A 21,610-nucleotide genomic window follows, 5' to 3' on the forward strand; every position below is an offset into this window, starting at 1 on the left:
GTCTGAAGCTGTGACAGTTGGCCACGTTCAGCGTGACAGGCAAGCGGAAATGAACTAGTGAAGGGCGCTATGTGGGTGATAGCCTTTTCCCCTTGCTTTCTAGTTCTGTCCTGGAGTGACAGGGCTTGGCGGAGTATTCATGGCTGGTAATGAAAGCATAAGTCTGAGTTTCATGCTCTGTTAGGCAGTGAGTTGGGCAGGCCCATGAGGAGGCACTGAGCATTTTAAAGGGAGAAATCTGAATAAAGTTCAGCTAAAGTGGCAATGCCAGGCAGACTCAGACCAATATTCTTGATGGGATTGTTGCTTTCTCCTTTGTCTTTCATTGATTCTACCTTATGTAACATACTTTTGTCTCATTGTTATTTTAAAGGCACTATGTGACTGGACAGCTTTTAGAGTGCCTGCCAAGGCAGGGACTGTGCTGTTGCATCTTTCAGTCTTGGCTGTGCACAGTAAAGTGGGTACTCAGTAAATGATTGCTCAGTGAATGAATGAATAAATAAATGCATACATGGAATTAGTGGTTATATAAGATCTCTAGTCTCAGAGATATGAGGATTAAGTAAGGTAATATAGATGAGTACACTTTATAAACTCTACAGTGTAATGAAATTTTCAGTTGTTGCAACGACAGTCCTAATTATTGTAGAGGACTGAATGTAGCCTTCCAAAGTATACTATGGGGGACCCAAAATAACCCCAGAATTATTTTCTTGAATATAGCCTTCTTAGTACAGGATCCCCCCACTCTAGGTCAATGTTTCAGGAACCCATCTGTATCAATGTACCAGTTGGCATTGTTGTGAGAGGCTGCATTCAGCTTCAGTGAATTTTTTTGAAGGTTCTTTCAACATGTTTGCCCATTTCATGATGAGTGATTTACAAGTGCCTCTGTCCATACTGTGCTGAGTGTTCAGCAGTTTTTGACCCAAAGCAACATGACCCCCATACTCCACTCTTCCCATTCACCCGATCTCACTACAAGCACCCACCCCCCCCACCCCCCCGATGAAAAAAGTCCTCAAAGGGAAACATTTTGCTGATGTGGAAGAGGTGAAACAAAAAAATGGCAGAATCACTAAAAGGCATCATCAAAATCGACGGGTTCAAAAACTCTTTTGAGCAGTGGAAAAAGCATCTCAATAGGTTTAGTGCATCAAATGGAGAGTACTTTGAAGGTGACTGAAGTTTAAACATGTAAGAATAAATACATAAATTTTTATAAATATATTTTGTTTTTTTGGGGGGTCCCCCCTCATATATCCATGTCTTAATCCCTGGAATTTGTGAATATGACATTATGTAATAAAAGAGTAAATATTACCTTATATGGCAAAAGATGTGATTAAGGTAAGAATTTTGAGAGGAGTTTGTCGTAGATTTTCTGGGTGAGTCCTAATTCCAGTGATAAATGTCCTCATAAAGACATTCTCATAAGAGTGAGGCAGAGGGAGGTTTGGCAGAAAGAAGAGGAGGTGACATTGTGACCTAGGAAGCAGAGACTGGAGTGATGCGGCCACAAGTCAGGAGGCAGGAAGGAGCAGCACATGTTCTCCTGTAGAGCCTGCAGAGGAAATGTGGCCCTACAGACACCTTGATCTCAGATTTCTGACCTCCAGAAGCCTGACAATGAATTTCTGTTGTTCTAAGCCACTCAGTTTGTGGGAATTTGTTATAGCAGCCACAGGAAACTGATACAATTTTTAACGGTACAGATTATTTCAGCCTTATTGCTGAGGATGAATAGTGAGATTTAGTGTAGAAAATGTTTAAAATTCTGTATAGAAACAATGTTTACTTCCTAATTTTTCTCAGTGATGAAGTGAAGAGGTATTAACTGAAGAAAAATTAACAGCATAGGTACAGAGAACCCTGTGGACTGAGTTGAACAGACTTAGCTAAGTAGCTCTAAAAGAAGTACAATTTTCACCCATTTTACCTTATACTGTTGATCTAAAAATAACTGACAACATAATCCCCCTGATTTTAAGGTCCAAATTCAGCTTCTAAAGACTTGCTGACACGTTTTTTAGAAAGAAAGACCATGAACTCCCCAGGTCTGTTGGTTAAAAGTTCTGCATCCATTTCTCACCCTGCCCTTTAAAAATTTTGGTTTTCATCCCATAAATTATACCCCTTTCTCTGTACTCAGGCAAGATAATATTTTTATTAAAATGTAAAGGTGATTGGTTTTCTCAGAGCACAGTTACAAGGTGCTTGAGGGGATGATAGATTGGCTATATTTAATGAGCTGTGTTTCTATTACAGCTTAGGAGCATTTGAAGCATTACAGTATATAAATTATAGCCTAATTGCCCTTTAGGCTTTAGCAGCTCAGAATATGCCGAGCTCCAAGTCTCTGCACTTTGACATTTTTGCTGCGTGTGCTGTCTATAAAGCCTGTATACCTTATCTATGATTTTCTGCACCTCCCCGGCCCAGCCCTCCCCCTTTCTGGCGGCACTTCTTGGCTTCTTTTCCTCACTGTATTTACATAGACTCCCTTGCTCTTTACAATGTTTGGTTTGTGTAGTAACTTCAACACTGTCTTAGATCTGGAATCATACAAATGCTCTCGCGGCTGGCGGTTGCCTCTGCAGGTTATGGTGTGTGGTGGGCTGAGCTGTGAATGCAAATGGGTGAGTGGCTACAGCTGGTTTTCATTTTGAGTGAGAGATTGAGAAGCGCAAAACAGATAAGGGGATGGGTGCTCCACCTTGTCTTCCGCCAGTGAAGTCATCAGTGTTATATGGAGCAGGGCATTCCACTGAAGTCTATGGGCGCGGAGAGCCGGTCTAGTTTTGTCCTGGCCAATACGTTATTTTTTTTCAGACCCTTTGGGGATTGGCTTTTATTCAAGTTGACGTCTACCTGACTGGGTGGAAGGAGAGTATGTGGAGGGGGCTCTCAAGTTACCTGCTTAGGGAGACCAGAGTAGGCTAGAACTTGGAGGAATTCCTGGCCTGGCCCACTTAACAGTGTGGTGAAAGGGGAAGAGAAGGAGGCAGTGGAGCTCTAGACTGGGTGAAGAAGAAAGGAGCAAGGGAGTAAGAACGCAGCCAGGAACGCTGGAGGGGTTTGATGCAGACAGACTGGAGAAACTCAGCTGCCTTGCTGGATGAGCACACTGGATTCAGGGAAGCTTCGGCGGAATAAAGCAGAAATAGAACCTGAGGCGTGGTTAAAAAAGCGCTTCTCTAAAAACATTTATGGTTGTTAAAGAAGTCATGAAGTGTTAGAGTTACCCAGGCCCTTAGAAGTCATCTAGTCCGATCCTTTCATTTTGCATGTGAGGGAATTGATTGTGGCCCCTGGAGACCAAATAAATTGTTCGATACTCCAAGGTTTATGAGTAGAAGATTCTGGACTAAAAATGATGCTAATTGACTTCTGGTCATTCTTCTTACTGTGCTCCATTGTTCCATGTATTGGGTTCAAAAGATAACCCTGTTTTTCATGTTCTCCTTACGTCTCATTCTTCCTTTTCCCACCCTTCACCCCTACCTATGTTCCTGGAAATAAAATAAATGATGTAAATGTTTTGCGTTTTTAAATGCTACATTCTTAGGTCAAGAGTGCAAATAACTTTCTAAAAGGTTTATTTCTTCACTTTGAGAAGTCACCTGAGATACCTCATTCACAGGGTGAGAGAAATAGGATTGGGTTCGTCTGCTCACCACTTTGCAAGTATATTACAATATCTTCTTCCTGAGGACTTAATAAACTCCCAGTCTGGCATATTCATGTTTCAAAGCATTTCCCCTTTGTATTAATGAATGAATGAATACACAATTTATTACCTATTTATGTTCAGATTTTTTGCTGAATACTACACATACATTATGTTGTTGAATTCTCTCAGTAACACTGTGACATTATTATCATCCTTCTTTTACTGATGAGAAGATTGGGAGTTAGAGATTAATTTGCCCAGTTCATCGCATTTTCTCATCTTAGGTCATCATTACTTCTCACCTGGATGGTTCTAATAGCTTTGTATGTGGTTTCCCTGAATTTAGTCTTCCCCTTAAATCCAGGAAGGATATGCAAATTATGTAGTAAGCATGGCCATTACGAATGAGTACTTACTATAAACAACCAGTATGGCTGTACCAATGTGCAAGGGAGGACTTTCCTGCCCTGCTGAATTTATCCTAAACAACTGTGAGAATGTATAATTTACCTTCTCGAAAACTTTGGCCAGGTCCCTGTTGTCTACAGAATAAGGTGCAGATTTCTTACCCTGGCCTTTAATAAAACTCCTGTAATCTGATCTCATTGCTACTTTCATTCTTTCTCAATTTCTCACAACTTCCCTTCACTCAATTTACATCTCAGCCAATCATGACTACTCATCATTCCCCAAATACTGTTTTTTACGCTTTTTCTGCCTTGTCTGTTTTTACTTTTTCTTTGGGGATTCCCCTCACTCTGTTTCTCCTCACGATAGTTTAACCTATCTCTTGGCCCTGCTCATCTCTCAGATATCTGTTATTTGCTTTATGGCAACTTTTCTTATTCTCACAAATGTAAGTTCATTTTTACTGCTTTGTGTTGATAAAGAATTTATTTTTTACTTTCCTTTTAGCACCTAACTCATTTTACAGATTTTATTTATACACATTTCTCGTCTTTCCTAGTGAATTTTAAAGTCTTTAAGGTGAGGGACCATGTCTAACTCAATGTATATCCCTTTATAGAGCCTGACAGTTGGATGTTCAGTAAATATTTATCAAATTGAACTGAATATTCATCACAGTGAGATTTTATTACAGGGATGTTGCCATTGTACTCATCTTGTGAATTGGGTGACTAGGCAGAAAGGTCATAAGATTTGTCTAAGGGATTTAGAGACAATGTCAGACCAGATCCAGATTCTTTTGATGCCACAAGACCCTGAGGTGGTCACTGTAAGGCCTTTGTAGACAAGGCCATGGACAGGGATCACATTTTTCTAACCTTTGCAGCTACACCTTAAAGTGTCATCTCTGCCAGAAAGAAGTTCAAAGTATGAGGAACCTTAAGTCCAACTTGATTTGGGTTAACACAAACTAGTGGATTATTTTCTTCTCTTTTTCTCTGGGGTTATGAGTTAATTAATAGAAAGTTTCTGTTGGATTTGTCAGTGGTAAGAATAATACCAAGTAAGAATCCTGTTTGGATCACTACTTCTTGTGGTGGTGATTTTTCTCCCCATGTGGGAAACCACTGCCACCTGCCACAGTGGCTGATGTAGCACTTAGTAACCGTGATTTATCTGGGGCTTTTTCTTAAGCTTTTGTTTAAAAACTCACACTTCCCAGAGTTTTTGCACACTCTGGTCTTTAAATTAGCCCAGATTGCTGTTCTTTCTCATGCTTGTTTCTCATCCCTTCCACCCTGCCTTATCTTCCTTCCTTTTACCTTGGAAGAAACATACTGTTACCTGAATGAAGTCTAGAACTTGCTGGTGTCTTTGTTTGGCAGCTGCAACCTCGCTGTCTGAGATCGCTTCCCGCAGGGACTGCTGCGTATTCAGAGAATCCAACTCCACAACAGCAGAAAGGCGGCAATACAGACTAATAAATTTCTCCCTGTAGCTGCAAAAGTGCACTGGAAAATGGACAAGCAAAATAAAACATGTTAAGATCTGGTATCAAAATAGAAAAATTCATACCTCAGAGAACACAAGTTGAATGAAAACATGATTTATTAATCCTATCAGTGGAAAATATTAAGCCATAAATAAATTATAAATGTGCTCTTAAGGAGCCAGTTGTCTGGCTTTAGTCAGACAGTATTCCCTTTTAAGGTTTACCAAGTCCTGGAAAGGTATGGGGAAGTGGGGTTGGCTCTAGCTGCAGTTGGTGATGTTTAGCCCCTAAAGTTGGGGCTGCGTATATCTCTCTGTCTCTTATATATAGACATACACAATTTATTTGTATAATGGGAAAATAAGTTTGGTTATCACTTTAAAGGAAAAAAAGCCAAGTAAAAATTTGAAACTTAGTTTTGATTACTGTGTCTGAGTTCCAGTATATATTTTGTGTGCTTCTTTCCAAGACCAGAAGTCCCAGAAGATACAAGGAATGCTTTTCTCAGGTGTCTTTTGTCTGGCTGGAAAACTTCCCTAAGGACCTAATATGATGGGTTTTGATCCTCCTCCTGCCTCTCTGCTCCTCAGCCTCTCTGGAAGGGTGGTAGAGCTGATGCCTTAACAGACCACTTTTGTCTTCAGCAGAGTTGGCCTTCCTCCCTCAAAAGATAATGGGCCAGAGGCCAGGGTCGGCAGTCTAACCTTCATTTCCATTATGGAGCGGGGAGAGAGGAGTGTGGGATTCAGCCTGGTGCAGACAGCCTGAGTTGCTCAGATTCTCCATACTTCTCTGACGGGCTGGGATTGTGTACTGTAACTTTAGATTCCAGTGGGATAAGGAAAGCATCCAGATTTCGTGTAGTACCAGTGTCTTCCAGGTCCACTGCTGAATTTGGAGACTCACTCTCTAGGAACCTCACTCTGTGTACCTCTGACCCGTACCAGTGCGTTCCAGCCTTTGGAAGTATGGCTGCTATTGAACAACAGATATGTGGAAATATTTTCATTCTGGCTTTTTAGTGAGAAAGTTTAGGAAGAATATCTAATTATTCCCTTGGGCCTCTTTGCTGTTGATTTCTGAGACCTAGACCTGGCCATTAAAGGAAGCTAAAAACCACAGGACATTAAGTGGGGCATCTGATCACCTCTACACCTCTGTGAGGAAGCCCTGCTTCTCTGCACATTGAGAAATTTCTGTGATCCTACAATTTCCATCTCACCACAGACTGCTTCCTTGCTTGATTTCCTCTTAGGATGACTCTCAGGTGGATGTCTGGGTAACCTGCTCTGTGTGTGTTTCCTCAGATGGAAGTGGAAGAGAAAAATGGGGTGAGGGAGGGCTTCAGCAGCCCCTTTTTACCTCAGCTGTGCAACATTTCAAGGAGGTATTTCTTAATTCGGGTAGTCTCAGTTCAGGGGGTTGATCTTTTTCTCTCTAGTGTCAGATCCTTCCTTCATACTTCCTCTATTCTAGCTAGCTAGTACTTCGTTGCCTGACACACAGAAGAACTGATTTCATAGAACCTGTTAGTAAATGACAAACTATTGAGCTCCTCTCTGATGATCGACGTTTCCCTGCTCAAAGACCATAGAGCTTCTTGATTTCAGGATAAAATCTGAACGTCTTATCACCACAAGGAAAGTTCCTTGCAATCTAGGATTTGAATGTATCTTCAGTACCTTCCATTCTGTAACCACCCTCCAACCTCTACCTCCGCTGGCATTGACCCTAAGCTTTGGTCAAGCTGAATTTACTACAAGTCCTTTTGCACTTACATGTTTTTAAACGTGCCTTTTCCTCGTCTTCAAAGACCTTTCTCTACCAATACCTCTAGGTCAGCTTCATCTGATACTTAAATGTCTTCTCAGTGAAATCTTCTCTGGCACCTCTTCCCCCCAGGCAGAATTAGTTTCTCTCTTTTGTGCTCTTCTGGCACTAGTTTCTAAATGTATCAGGACACTTATCCTGGTTATGTGTTTACTTGACTGCCTTGGTATTAGACTTATTTATTTGAGGGCAAGAACCATGCCTCCTATTAATTTTTATTTCCTAAAAATCTGGAACATTGTAGCTTCCCAATTAATGTTTATTGACTGAACAACAACAAAATGCACACCCTGATCTGAAGAGGGCAGACCTATCCTTCAAAGTCTCCCTTTTCCCCCTCTGATCTCTCTTTTCTCACAGTGCTCTGGATTTCCCTGTTTTGAAAGGTGTATTCCAGGTTCTGTGATATTTACTGGCCGTCTGCAGCAAAGAGTCACCATTACTTTGTAGCTTACTCTTGACACTTGTAGCTCACTGAATGTCTCTTTATACCTTTCAAGGAGGGATTATAGCCTGTTAGTACTTGACAGATGCCCTCTCTTGGCTGGAGAGTGAAGAGTGAAGTGTCTTACAGCCTGCCTTTCCAGACCAAGTTGTTAAAAAAAAACCAAAAAAAAAAAAACAAAAAAACCCTTTCCCTCCTTTCTAAATTGCGACTTCGGAAGATAGGGAGAGGGACTGAAGAATTTCTTTGAAAGAAGCACTCACTATCAGTCTCATCTAAATTCTAAAACACCAGGGTGTCCACAACTTTCTCTTGTTGTGTCTCCTTGCGGCAGGAGGCTTGGATCAGTGGGTGGTCTCACAGCGCCCACACTGCCCGTGCCACTCACCACAGTGACCTGTGAGGACCTTTCAACTACAGCGCTTCACTTTCCTGCTCTAGTGGTTTTTATCCAGAGCCTTTAATGTTACTTTAACAAATGTTACTTTAACATAGTCTTTTGTGGTTTAGCAATGATACATTTGGTAGCCATCACTGAGGAGGGGAGGATAGACTGGAAGCTTCTAATTCTTTTCTAATGTGAATCACATGCATTTTACAGACAGAATGTTATAAGGGTACAATAATGCATTATCTGGACCACATTACTAATTTGTTAGTAATTTACAAACTAAGACTAATTTTTGTGTGGTGTTTTCTCTGTCTTTTTTTGATAGAATAGTAACAGACTAAAATGTAGTTGGCACCGACACTAGATGCCAGGTTAGGAGTATAGTAGAGTGTAAGTACTTGGGCTTAGGTAGCAGAAGAACTGTATTTGAATCATAGTTCTGGCACTTACTACTAGTGGGTGTGTAACTTCTGGGAGCTTCAGTTCTTTCATATCCAAGTCAGGGGTACTAATGAATGCCTATCTGGGATTAAATAGTAGTGCCTGGCCCAGCACATACCACACATCAGATACAGAATAAATGTTTGTTCACACCCCTACCCCATCCCCCCAGGAAGAATGAAACATCTAGTAGTTAGAATATTAGAACAAGATTAGAACAAGATTGAGATTAGAATATTCTCGCTGAAGATCCCTAACTCAATAAAATCCTAATCAGTCTGGGTCATGTAACCTAGTTTGGAGGCAAAGGAATCAACAAGATTACCACCTGGGGTCAGTTTTAGTTCCATGATTCTTTGCCAAGGTGTCAGGAAGAACCTGGGCAGAAGATGCCCCTCTAAAGACTCTTGGTAGTGAATGAGTTGACAGTTGGAATTCAGGAATGGTATTTTAAATCATGAAAAATGGGCATTAGGAGTGAGGGTTGAGACTGTGCCATTTCTTGTAAGTCTGTGGCCTGGATTCCATTAGGCTCAATGCCTGGATATCCCACAGGCACCTCAAAACTCATCATTTGTCAAACTGAACTCATCATTTCTCCCCTCCCCCAAACCTGTCCTTCTCCTCGTAATTCCCATTTTTGTAGATGGCAACATTATCCATCTCAGTGCCCTGTTCAGACTCTCTGGCTCCTCCATCTTGCTCTTCAACCACATTAAATCACTCACAAAGTCCTATTGATTTTAACTCCTAAATTCCTCTTGCCTCTGCTTTCTCTTCTACACACCTGCTGTGGCAGCCTTGGTTTGGGTTCTTATCATTGTCCTCCTGGACCACTCTTTTAACTGTTTCATTATCTCTAGTGTCAGTTCTTTCTTTTCTTTTCTTTTCTTTTTTATTTTCTTTTCTTCCTTCCTTCCTTCCTTCCTTCCTTCCTTCTTTCCTTCTTCCTTCCTTTCCTTTTTTTTCTTTCTATCCTCTTCTGCAGTCCTTCCTCCACGAAACTGCTAGATACCAATAATACCATATTATTCAATTTATTAAATCTTTTGATGACTCCCCACTGCCTACCTGATAAAGTCTAACCTCTTTAGGATGGCATAAGTAGCTCTTGGTGCTTCTGACCTTTTTAGTTTTCAGTTTCATCTCCTGTCACTTCCTCAAATGCCTTAAGCATCTGTCACAATGCACTACTGGGAATGTACTTAATTGGGCTCCATTTTCTCAGATCTCCAAGCCTTTGTGCATGCTGTTCCTTCTTCTTAAAATGATTTTCTTTTTTCTTCTCTGCATTTTCTTTCCTTTTCTGAATATTTATTTATCCTTCGAGGTCTAGTTCAAATATTATCTCTGTAAGAAAGGATTAGGTGTCTTTCCTCTGAAATTCAACAGCCTACCTCTTATAACAATTCTTTCATTGTGCTGGGACTGTCAGTGTAGATGTCTGTATCCACTACTGGGTTCTAGGCTTCTGGTGGGCGGATTGTGCCTTTCTATCGTCCGTAGGTCCAGCCCCAGCATAGTACTTGGCATAGTGGAAACTCAGTAAATGTTTGTTGAATGAAGCATGTAGCCAAGCACTGAAGTGTAAAATATATACCATATTTCAAACTTTAAAAATTCCCCAATTTTTAAGTCTTGCTAGTCCGATCAGTATGAATCCTAGACCCAAAGAAGTCAATAAAAAGTAGCTTTCCCCATCATATATCTGCTGTCAATTCTGACCACTCACAGGGTCAAGGTAGGGCAACCTCTTCAGTGCAGGCTAGGCAAATTCTCAAGGGGCTACATCTCTGGACAGAGATGCTAAGGACTCATGATACTGCTTTTCCTTTTGTTTCTGGAACAGTATACATAGTGACCCTTGTCAGCCCCCAGGCACATGCTTTATTACTGCAGAGGAGTGTTATCCTGCTTTTATCCAAAGGATAGGGGAGTGTCAGCCCTCAGGCTATGGGAGTAGGTTCTGAATTGTACCACTTTGCCTTAACTCAGCTCCGCTCCTAGACATCCCCCAGCATCCTCCTCTGTGACAATACCTGTCTTCCCCACCCCGGTCTTTATTCCAGGACACAGAGGGCTAAGCTCTTTATCATTTTGTCCTGGCTAGATAATTTAGTGCTGGAATAGGTCCAGTTGCAGTTTTCCATAGCTGGTTAGCAAGTTACTTATGATTCACTCAGGCCACTGGCAGGAGCATGTTCATTTTGCCAAATCTCAAATGCTTCCATTGGGACAGGGATGATTTAAACAAGTCAGACTGAAATATAGCACAGTGCTTTATTCTATTGTAAATTACACATTCCCATCATGTGCACCTTTTCAAATTGTATTAGAATTTCCCATGTTAATACAATTTTCTGAGTTCGGACTGAATTTCCAATAGCCTTCTCTTTCTCAGAAATGCTTAGTGTCTGTGTTGATCTTTTAATCTGGACTTATCTATGGAAGAAAGAAGTCCCTACTCACAAGAAACAAGTAAAAATTGCTTAGCATTTTTCTTAGAGGGGCTTAGGCCCACTATAGCAAGTTCTTAGAGGTTCCAGTAGAAGATTTTATTAAGTTCTTATGGGCTATGATAATCTCTCTCTTGTAAAACTCTGATTACTTGGGGATAAGATTCTTACTAAGGCCCAACAATATTTTAAAAATTGTAGCTGGTGGTGCTGAAGTACAAGAAGCATTGTACTAGAGTATCTTAATTTCTTGGTACTGCCAACATTTATTCCTGATTCCTAGAAAAGACTAATAGAATTGTGTATGCCAATGGGACCAAGCCCAACCAAGTGGTCTTCTCTGGAAATTTACATGGTCTTCATTAATTAGCTGGGTCACCAATGATGTGGTAACAAAGGAGGATCAGGAGGCTAAGAAGGTATGTTTTACTCTAGGAAGAAACATCTTAAAAGTTAAGAACTACTGAGATCCAGGCTTTGACCTGTGGCCCAGTTTTTATAGATGAAGAATGGTATCTGATGGTCTTACATCACTTTTAGTACTAGAAAAAGTGAGGCAGGTCAAAGAGATACGCACTGCTGGATCCTATTACTATGCTCCCAGCACCTCTAGTTCTGTAAGTCCCTATGATGTCTTTTTCTCTGTGTTCTAGGCAGTTCTACTTCAGTGTGATCCATGGATTGGCAGCATCAGTTATTAGCTGAGGGCTTGTTAGAAATGCAAATTATCCACTCCCCTTCTCAGACCTCCAGACTTATCATCTCTTGGCGGAGCTCCAGGAATCTATTTCATGAGCAAGTTCTCCAAGTGATTCTTATGCACATTAAAGTTTGAAAAGCACTGTTCTAGGGTATCATGTCCTAAAGTATGTTTTCTGTGAGTTTTTAATAGGTGACATGACAAAAATGGTCCCAGTCACTGTCAAATGAATTTGGAAAATGCTGGGTTAAACAAAGTTAAGCTTTGAAATATTTTATTTTATTTTGTCGTGGGAGGACTACTGGATTTTGCAGAGCTTTTTAAATGTTACTGTACTGCTCACAATTCTGCATTGGATTCTCAGTACACTAAAAAAAAGCCAAAATCCTTATCTGACCTATGACTCCCTGAATGATCTGGCCCTTACTGACTCTAATCTCACTTCCTATCTCTGTTGCTCTTGCTCACCACATATACTCCACCTACCACGGTCTCCTAGCTGAGCACACTCTTTATGTTAAGGCCTTTGCACTTCCTGTCCCCATTGTATGGAATCTCAGATCTCTGCTCAAATGTATCTTCTGCAGAGAGGCCGTCCCACATCATTTAATACAAGATTGCAGCTCCTGTCACTTCACCTGAGTCCCTTACCCTGATTTATTTTTCTCCATAGCCCTCACTACTGTCTGACATCTACAATATTATTTTTTGTTGATTGGTTTACTATTTGTCTACCCCACTGGAATGTAAACTTCATGAAGAGTTTCTTCACTGCTGATTCTTCACTGCTTAGAATAGTGCCTGGCACATAGTAGGTTATTTGATAAATATTTATTGATGAATTAATGAACAAATGAGTGGAAAGAGAAAATTGTGGAATAGAAAGTAACAACAAGGGGACAAAGTGTGGCTGCCCAAGAACAGTGGATGAGCTTCCCAGAAAGCAGAAGGAGAGAGGAAAGGTGCCAGGCGTGGCTGTCCAGGCCTTGGGAGTCATATGCTATTATGATTGATGCCAAATCATTGACTGTTCCCACCAACACCACTGCAGCGTGCAGAAATGAATTTCATGTGTTTTTCCTGTAGTTATGGAACTGTAATGACCATTTCTCACACAATGGACTCCCGATTAGCTCTCTAATGAAGTATTTTTCTTAGTTCTTTTCCCTATTAATTGTCAGTTATCTGTCCCTAGGCAGTCATTCACGTCCATTGTTTCAGATGTTATCAATAGATATTGGTCAGATTTCTGTGTTTAGTACCCAACTTTCTCTCCTGTGTTGCTACTGCCAATTGGACTTGTCCACTCAGATGTCGAATTAGCACCTCCAGACTCAAGATATTCAGAGCTAAAAACACCACTTTTTCCCTCAGACCATTTTCTTTTATGATTTTTATACTTCATGTAATGACAACAATAATCTTACAGTCTTTGAGGCTGAAAACCATGGGGGTACTCTAGAAGTCTCTAGATTTCACCTTCTTTCATTCAAACAGTTGCCCAATTTGCTGATTACTCCCAGTGTTTTTTACATCTCTATATAAAATATATTTTTGGTTTTGTTCCTACCCTAACACTGGGCCATTATAATAACCTCTGAACTATTACCCCCATCCCTGATTTTAATCCATCTTAAACAGATTCTTCAGCCTGACTCTTAACACATTGCGTACGGGTGGCGAGAATTCTCATCATTTCTAAAAGGCATTTAAATACCCTGGTATGTAACGTGTTAAGATACTAACATGGTCACAACTTGTCCATATATGTTTATGTCCACTATTTCCTCACATCTCTTCTCTGATCTAGCCAAATTGGACCACTTATTCTTTTCCTGACTCTTTTTGAGTTCTTATATTCTCATGTCTTTGCTTATTCTGCTCTACCACGCAAGAAAGCTTTTATTATCTCTGTGTATTAACATCCTGTCCATTCTTTAACACCCACACCAAATATCCTCTCTTCCAAGGCAGCTTTCTGATATCTTCTTTGAGAAAAGGTACATTCTTTTCTTATTTTAATATCACTTAATACTGATGATTTTGGCACATTCTACCTCATTCAATAGTAATTTGTATTCTTATTTTACTCCTACTGCTGTATTGAAAGCCCATTAGGGCAGAGCCTTTGTTTTACTAATCTCTGAATCTCCACATTAGGCACCGGTGTCTATACTTAGTAATTTGAATTGAAATACCTGATCCAAACTATATTTTGTAACAGCAATATCGTTATATCATGGACTAGTAATGTTCTTTGGGTGGGGAACTCATTAAATGGTCACATTCACATCCAGGCTTCTTGGGAGTGGTATGGTAATCATTTGACACAGAAAAGGTACAGAAAGGTTAAGTGATTGCCACTGCCAAACAATAGGTGACCCATGACTCGCAAGTCCCATTCTGGGAGTCTGAACGCAGACTCTCCCTCCTCTGGAAATTAACGATTGCTGTTCATCAGCTTTTGGGCATCTGAACTACTTAGAACAAGGGAAACTGAGAGGCTTAATCCATTTATCCTTAAAGGAAAAATTCAGATTTAGATGCCCGAGTCTCAGAATGAGACATCAGGCAGTTGCCTTGTCTGCTTCTAAATCTGGTCGCTGGGGAGCAATCCAAAGAGAGTCTGTCACTATTCCACCCACCTAGTCACTCAGTCTCCCACAAATCCTACAGTTTATTTCAACTGATGAAACTTGCTAATTGCCTCTTATTGGCTTGTTACAAGATGAAGCATGGGGGAAGAGACAAAGCCGCCCTATTCACAGGGCAGCAGGGGTCTCTGTGAAAATAGGGAAGCTGGGGCCCAAGCTATTCATTTCTGAAAATCAGGACAAGATCTTTCACTATTCAGAATTTCACATTATAATCACAATATTGCATCCTGGGAGACCCTGTCAATTTTTCAAATGGTATGCTGGAATTTTAGACCCTGTTTAATATTAGGATCTATTTAATAAATCAGCACTATTTAAAGTCATAGACATTTTTCCTCTCCAAAGTGATACACACTCTACATTTTAATTTTCAGTATTTTCCCCCCAGTTTTGGGGGGTGGTGGGGGGGAGGAGAGAGAGAGAGATGCTTTTCATGAAAATATCAGTACTTATGTTTTAAGAAAGCAAAGGGGAGGCAAGAACTGCAGTCTGAGAACTGAACTTTCTGTTTAGAATTCCCTCCTCCTCCATTGGGCCTTAGCTAGGTTTCAATAATTATTGCTCAGGCACATAGTCTTGGAGCTTTGCTTTCTCTCAGACCCGTACACAGTTCTAGGCAGGGTTGTTGCCAAAGCCATCATGTGATTTATTGACCCTCCACTGGGACAAGGGGGAACAGATAGAACTTTGTGATTTTATTATAAGGAGGCTGGGCTAATATTTCTAGGTGAAACAAGCTACTATACCAAGTTCAAACATCTGAAGAGGGAGGTGAAGAAACCCTGAGTGCGGGGTGTAAGGATTATTCTGTCCTGGGGCGGTACAGACGTCGTCTGAGGCAGGCAGCAGGAGAAGAAAGGACACATTGTGACCCATTTCCAACACCTCCTGTGTGTAGAGGCGGAAGTTCCTTGCCTGCAGAGGGACACGCGCGGAGGGAAAATAGGAGAGTTACAGCACGCGCTTACATAAACACCCCGAACGGCGCAGCACAGCTGACAGAGCCGTGCGGCTTCGGGCTTGCAGTTTTTATACAACATAAATATTAGGGTTCAGCCCATTTCATAATGCTGTGTAAAATCAAGATTTAAGGCAGTAACGTTCCACATAAACTCTGAAAACAACATTTATGCTTCTTATAAAAGCACAAAATGATTGCATTCTGTGGGCTTTTCAAAATGATGAATATAATTACATGAAGCAACAAAAATGGATTGAATTAAAAATCCACTAGTTTCAATTTAAGTTGGTTAAGGGGGAAAAATGTAGTTTCTGGCCAAGGACTGAGAAAATTTTACAAGAATCAAAAAAAAAAAAAAAATGTTGTATGCACTCTTATGCAGTTAGGCAGCCTTCTCCCAACATGTATATGTAGCCTGAGAGTCACCAATGAAACATGAGCTGCTTCAAACCTGCTAAGCGCAAGAAACCCTTTAATAGTACCTACTGTCACCAGTAGGCCTGGTAGTTCTTTTTCTCCTCCCACGTACACGGCCAACCCTGGAATAATTCAGTTGCTCCCATAGTGTATTTATGGCATCTTGTGCAATTTAAATCTTTGTCGGTGTTGGCTGTTTTGGGCTAGTCTTGCAGTATTAACTTAAAATCAGAGTGATATCCCAATGGAAGAACACTCTTGGAGTCTCTACTCTGTCCCTCTGCCTCTGTGGGTCAGAGGCCAATACTTGGTTGTCTCTGTTATTTAGAAAGAGACAGTTGCTCCTGTAACAGTCTTCTGTTTATAGGCTAACTTTGTGTGTGTGTATAGGGACCGTGTGTATGTGTGTGTTCATGTGTGTGTGTGTTGGATGGGAGTAGAAGGCGTAAAGGCAGGCAAAAAAAAAAAAAAAAAGAAAAGAATAAACAATTCAGGCTAATGCTACATCATGTTAACTTACTAGACAGAGCTAATCCAGCTTTTACCATGCCAACAGCTTTTCTTGAAATTGCTTGTTAGTGCAGATTAGACTTGTACTTTTTGATTTAGATAAGACAATAATTTTGACAGTAAATTCTCTGTGGAAAAATAGTACAGCATAACCTTGGCCATTGGCATAAATTATACTACCACTAGTCTTCTGTTCTTAGACACAACATTTGTACAGTTAAATATACACTTATTTATTTATTGATTTATTCTCCTTGCTTCATGCTTTTCTGAAGCTGACACTTCATGTCTTTCAAGGTGGACTAGTCAATGATTTTTCCTTGTTTGACCAGACCACAGTAAAGTGGGGTCTAGGAACCTTGGAAGAAGTCAACACAGAGGAGCTGGAGAAAAAGGGCAGAAGTGCAGTCTGTGTCTACTTGTATGCATCAAATTCAGCATGTGCTTGTCTGTGCCAAGTGGTATTTAAGTAAATGAAAATGAAATATACAGAAATATATATATATATATATATATATATATATATATATATATATATATATCTCCTTTAGTGTTTTATGCCACAATGCAGTTTCCATTAGCCATAAAAAGAAGATAAAAATGGTAAAGACTGGTACCTGGTGTAGAGGTATATTGATCTGCTTAAGGAGAGCTTTCACTGCCATCTGGAGCTCGTAGAAGAACAATTGCATGGGGCAGTCAGAAGTATGATCCACACTTTCCATGAACTCAGAGCCAGAAAGCTTTTGGATCCATTCCCACTCCTCTCTGTATGTTGAGTCAAGTTAAAATTAGAAATATAACAAAAGTTCAGAACACAGCTCAGAACATTTTTAGTGTACATGTCCAGAACCTGGATAACCAATTTTTGGTGGTTAAAACTCAATGCAATTTATAGTAACTGGGACTTCTAGCCACCCAAAAGGAGTTTAAAATGAGCTTTTTCTAATTTAAGCTTAGTGCCCCTATCAAATCACCTATATACCTCAGGAGAGCAGGTCTCATTTGTATCAGATTTGTATTTATTTATTTATTTATTTATCTATTTATTTCAGATTGGAGCTTTTAGATATTTTGTAATTATTTCCTGACTGTCTTTATTTTTCTTTCCCTGAAGATCCTCTTAAGTCCTAAGACCCTACATTTGCCACATGGGCATCTATCTGCTGGTTAATTCAGCAATTAATTAACCCAGGACTCTGGTCCAATTCAGGCAATAAACAACATGGCACATTGCAACCCTGGCCTGTCATAATAGTCGGGACTATTTTGGTTCCTTTCCCCTTCCAGAAGCTTGAGGAGAATCACAAACAGGAACACCTGACAATTCCATAAAAAAAGGGAATGGAGGGACACATATCGCTGCTTCCATCCTCCTTTCAAAGCAGTCGTGTGCATCTTTTATTCTGCATGCTCTAGAATCCTTCTTAATGAACTTTTCCAAATATCATGCAGAAAGGGAGGGAAAGAATGGTGGAGGGAGGAAAGCATGTCTGATTTCTCCCCCAAAGGCTGCTCTCTTCAAAAGGAGCTTGAAAAGATCAAGGTAATTATCTCCTGGGTAACATTGTTTGCACAGGTATTTTGTACCGGTCTCTAAACAGAGTCAGTTGGTGGGTTTCTCCTCCTTCCGACTCTCCAGGGAACAGCAGCATGCTCCCAGGAGCAGGCTAGAGAGAAAGGGAAAGCCCTTCTCTCTGGGGATGGAAAGAGGAGGTGCTCACATATGTTCCCCACTCTCATGAACACCCCCTCCGCCCAGGGCACTCTCCAGTGGGTTACCCAGCCTGGGCTCCAATCTGCGGGTCAGAAAATGAAATTGATTGTGACATGAGCTTTTCCTTAGAAACACTCGTTTAACCAACTACCTTCTTAGAAAAGTTTCTGTTTTCAAGATATCTGTTTCATTTCTTAGTCTTTTCCAGCCTATAGAAAATTTACCCTTTGTCCCAATAAAAGAAAAAAAATCAAAATGAAATCCTACTTCAATCTGGGCCTATGTTAGCTGCATAAATAATTAAAATCTTTGAGAACCTGTGCTTGGGAACTATTTCTTTCCTCCCATCACCGATATTGAATAAATGAGGGGGTTCTGACTAGCACAAGTATAGACAAACCTGAAGGAGAGCATGCTAAAATAGCATATGTAATCCAGTTAGAAAATACATTACCAGTAGGAATACCACAAAATATCTACCAGCAACGAATCAGTTTAATCTCTTAAGGATGAGGGATATGGAACTGGCAGAGTGAAGGGTACTGGAATCTCTTGTAAAAATGAAACTTGGATCCTTGGCAAGGGGAAATTAGATGGTATAATGCAAATCTAGAAAATGGATGAAAGTGACCATTGCTGAGTGAAATCACAAACGAGCCTTCTAACCTCTTGGGAAGGACTGATCACGTATGTTGATTGTGGAAATGACCACCAGATGGCAGACTTAGAGTCTAGGTGTAGTTGACAAGTGAAAGAAGGGAATATGGCAGCTAGTGAGTTCTTTGGAGAGATCATCATCATTTTCTCCTTCATTGTGATCAGCTAGTATTTAATAAACATTGTGAGACAGTATAGTTAATAAACTTGCCAAAATATTAAATGACCAAATTAGAGCCTCCTTTGGTTAAATAAATCCATAGGTCTAACTATAATCTGGGGATCTAATTTGTACTCTGAAGCCTGAAAATCTCTGGGGAGTTCTTTTTCTTATCTATTCTTTCCTTTCCCTTTAAAATTTTGTTCATGTTAACCACAATTTAGTAGACCTGCAGAGGCCTGCTAGAGGGCTAGTTGTAGAGCTGAGCCAGATTACCAAGATTGGGCAACTTTCCCAAAGCTAACAGGGTAATTTGCTGTGATGCCAAACCATAGAGCAGTTTCCAGAAGCTCAAGCCTTCTTACTTCTTTTCTGCCCTAGAGAATCATAAAGAGTATAGAGAATATAAAAAGTCCCCAGGCCAGAGGGTTAGGGGTGGGTAGAGGTCCTTTAAGGGGAAATCAGTGCTCTACTAGAACCCATTTCCATAGTGGTATTAAAAAAAAAAAAAGAAAAGAATAGGTTGTAAAGAAAAGATATTGGAAATAGCAATGTTGAAAGAAAGGGCACCTATTCATTAACCAATTGGGCATCAGTGGTTGTACCATGAATAATACAAGAGGATGGGCTCACTTCTTTCATCAACACCACAAGCCCTCTGTATCCTAATGTTAAAAGGCAGCTCTACCTCTGCCCCAGTGTGCTGGCTCCTGAGCACGTCTCACCATGGAAACGACACTGGGAAGTAAGACTTCATTTTCCTTCTGACACATCAAACCCATCACTCAAGCCACTGTTTCATCACAAGGAAAATGCAAACTCCTCATAACTTACTTGGAAATGTTATTGTTTTCACGGACCTTCACGTGGCAGAGAATGTTGGGTAACTTTTGAGTGACAAGAACTTTGATCTGATCCACAGAGCTACACAGCTTTAGATAACCCAGATATAATCCAGGAGAGAGTCGTTGATGACTCCTTTTGTGATAGGAGAGAATATCCTGTAGGGTGAAAACAAAGCAAAACAGAACAAAAACCACCTTGAAAGGCAATCTCAAAACATTTTTCTTTCTTAGGTACGACATGTCATCAATTAAAGGAGCTAGAGCTAAGCAATTAAGTGAGACACCTCGGATGCCACCATGAAGATTGAAGACAGCCAGTCTTGCCTTCAGAAGAATTGTGTTGGGAGTGGACTGGTAGTGGTGGAGGGAGATACTAAAGAAAAATAGAATTTAAAGTCTCTGCCCTTGGAGGACTTCTGTGTAGCTGGGGAAAACCAGAAATTTACAAATGTAAAAGTTGACAAAACAGTACTTGAAGCCTCATTATTTCAGGATTATTGATATCAGGAAAAGTCTGTTTTAAATGACACCACTTAACATAGGATCAAAATTTTATAATTAGAAAAAATATTTAATTGATTCTTTATCTTGAAACATGAAACAAAATGTAATAATAGTAGACTTATTTATCTTATTAATATTTAAGTTGTAGTTACACTTATTCACTAATTCTGAAAATGAAGAGAGAATCAAGATTGATCTTGTTTTGGCATAATTTTTTTTTAGACTGAATTGTTTGAGAGCTGAAATGCTCTCTCTCACATTTGACTTTAACAACGAAGAGGATACTTTTTGCAAGAGGTTGTGAAAGTTTCATATATTAAAAAATTTTGATATTCAAGTCATTCTCTTATAAAATTCTTGTTTCTTGTATATTCCTCAGTTAACTGGTCTACCACTTAATTGTAACTAGCTCTGCATGTGATTTGATCATGTCTCCACATCATCTTTATCAGTTTCATAGAATTCTGTATCTTTTTACAAGATTTTAAAATTTACCTTGCAATAGATTTACATGGTATTGTTACATCATAATGTTCCATAGAGAGCAGAAATTAATGAAGTTGTTGGTGTAACAGCAAGTGCCAGCCTAGCTTCCCATATGATTGCAGTAACTCAGATAACGAATAATTGTAAATATAGGTCACACCCCCTCCCCCATTTCAGTAGGTATGACTTTCTAAATATTTGGGCAGTGTAGGGGGGTGAGACAGTTAAAAGTGATGAGTCAGGTAACTGATTATAAGGGAAGGATTCATGATTTTCAAAGGGGGTAAAAAAAGTGGGAATCAATTCTACCACTAAATGTAGGGAAGGTGAAAAAGAAAACAAACATTATACTTGCACAGAGTTCTATATGGCACAGAGAGGGCCTGAAACCTTCCTTGACCACTATGCTCTGAAGGAGTGATCTCTCCTCTGTAGAATTAATGATCTGCAACATCTATCTAATACATACTATTGTGTACTGTCTCCTCTGTCCTGTCCTCTACCAAACATACTGAATCCCAGGCACTACGGCAGACATTGGGGTTTCGGGTATCCTTATATGATCACTACTTCTGAAGAAGTCAAGAAAATGAGTAAATAAATAAATGATCACAGTATACTGCAGTCAGTTCTATAATGAAGACAGTGTAGGCATACAGAGGAAGCAGTACCTAACTTATGTTTTCCTTCTTTTATGCTCTTCTTTTGGACTAGACTATGAAGTTAACAGTGTTGTTGTGTTTTTTTTGTTTTTTTTTTAAATTGTTTTGTGTCCTTGGTATGCAGTGTATAAAATAGGCACACACCAATGTAGAAATCAGGACAGTTCTCTGAAACAGAACATATGAGAATAGCAG

At 40.0% G+C, this 21,610-nt stretch overlaps 1 protein-coding gene across 1 annotated transcript in view; it reads right to left on the reverse strand.

Annotated features, from left to right (window-relative positions):
* ANKFN1 (ankyrin repeat and fibronectin type III domain containing 1) overlaps positions 1–21,610 on the reverse strand; it is a 217,733-nt gene that overhangs the window by 12,252 nt on the left and 183,871 nt on the right. The window contains exons 14-17 of the mRNA XM_090291469.1: positions 19,753–19,919; positions 17,002–17,152; positions 15,243–15,411; positions 5,429–5,595 (exon numbers count right to left, since the gene is read on the reverse strand). Coding sequence (XP_090147595.1) covers positions 5,429–5,595; positions 15,243–15,411; positions 17,002–17,152; positions 19,753–19,919 — 654 coding nt within the window. The remainder of the gene's footprint in view (positions 1–5,428; positions 5,596–15,242; positions 15,412–17,001; positions 17,153–19,752; positions 19,920–21,610) is intronic.

This window comes from Furipterus horrens, unplaced genomic scaffold (genome assembly GCF_987537825.1).
Source record: "Furipterus horrens unplaced genomic scaffold, mFurHor1.1.pri manual_scaffold_11, whole genome shotgun sequence".
NCBI classification, from domain to species: domain Eukaryota; kingdom Metazoa; phylum Chordata; class Mammalia; order Chiroptera; family Furipteridae; genus Furipterus; species Furipterus horrens.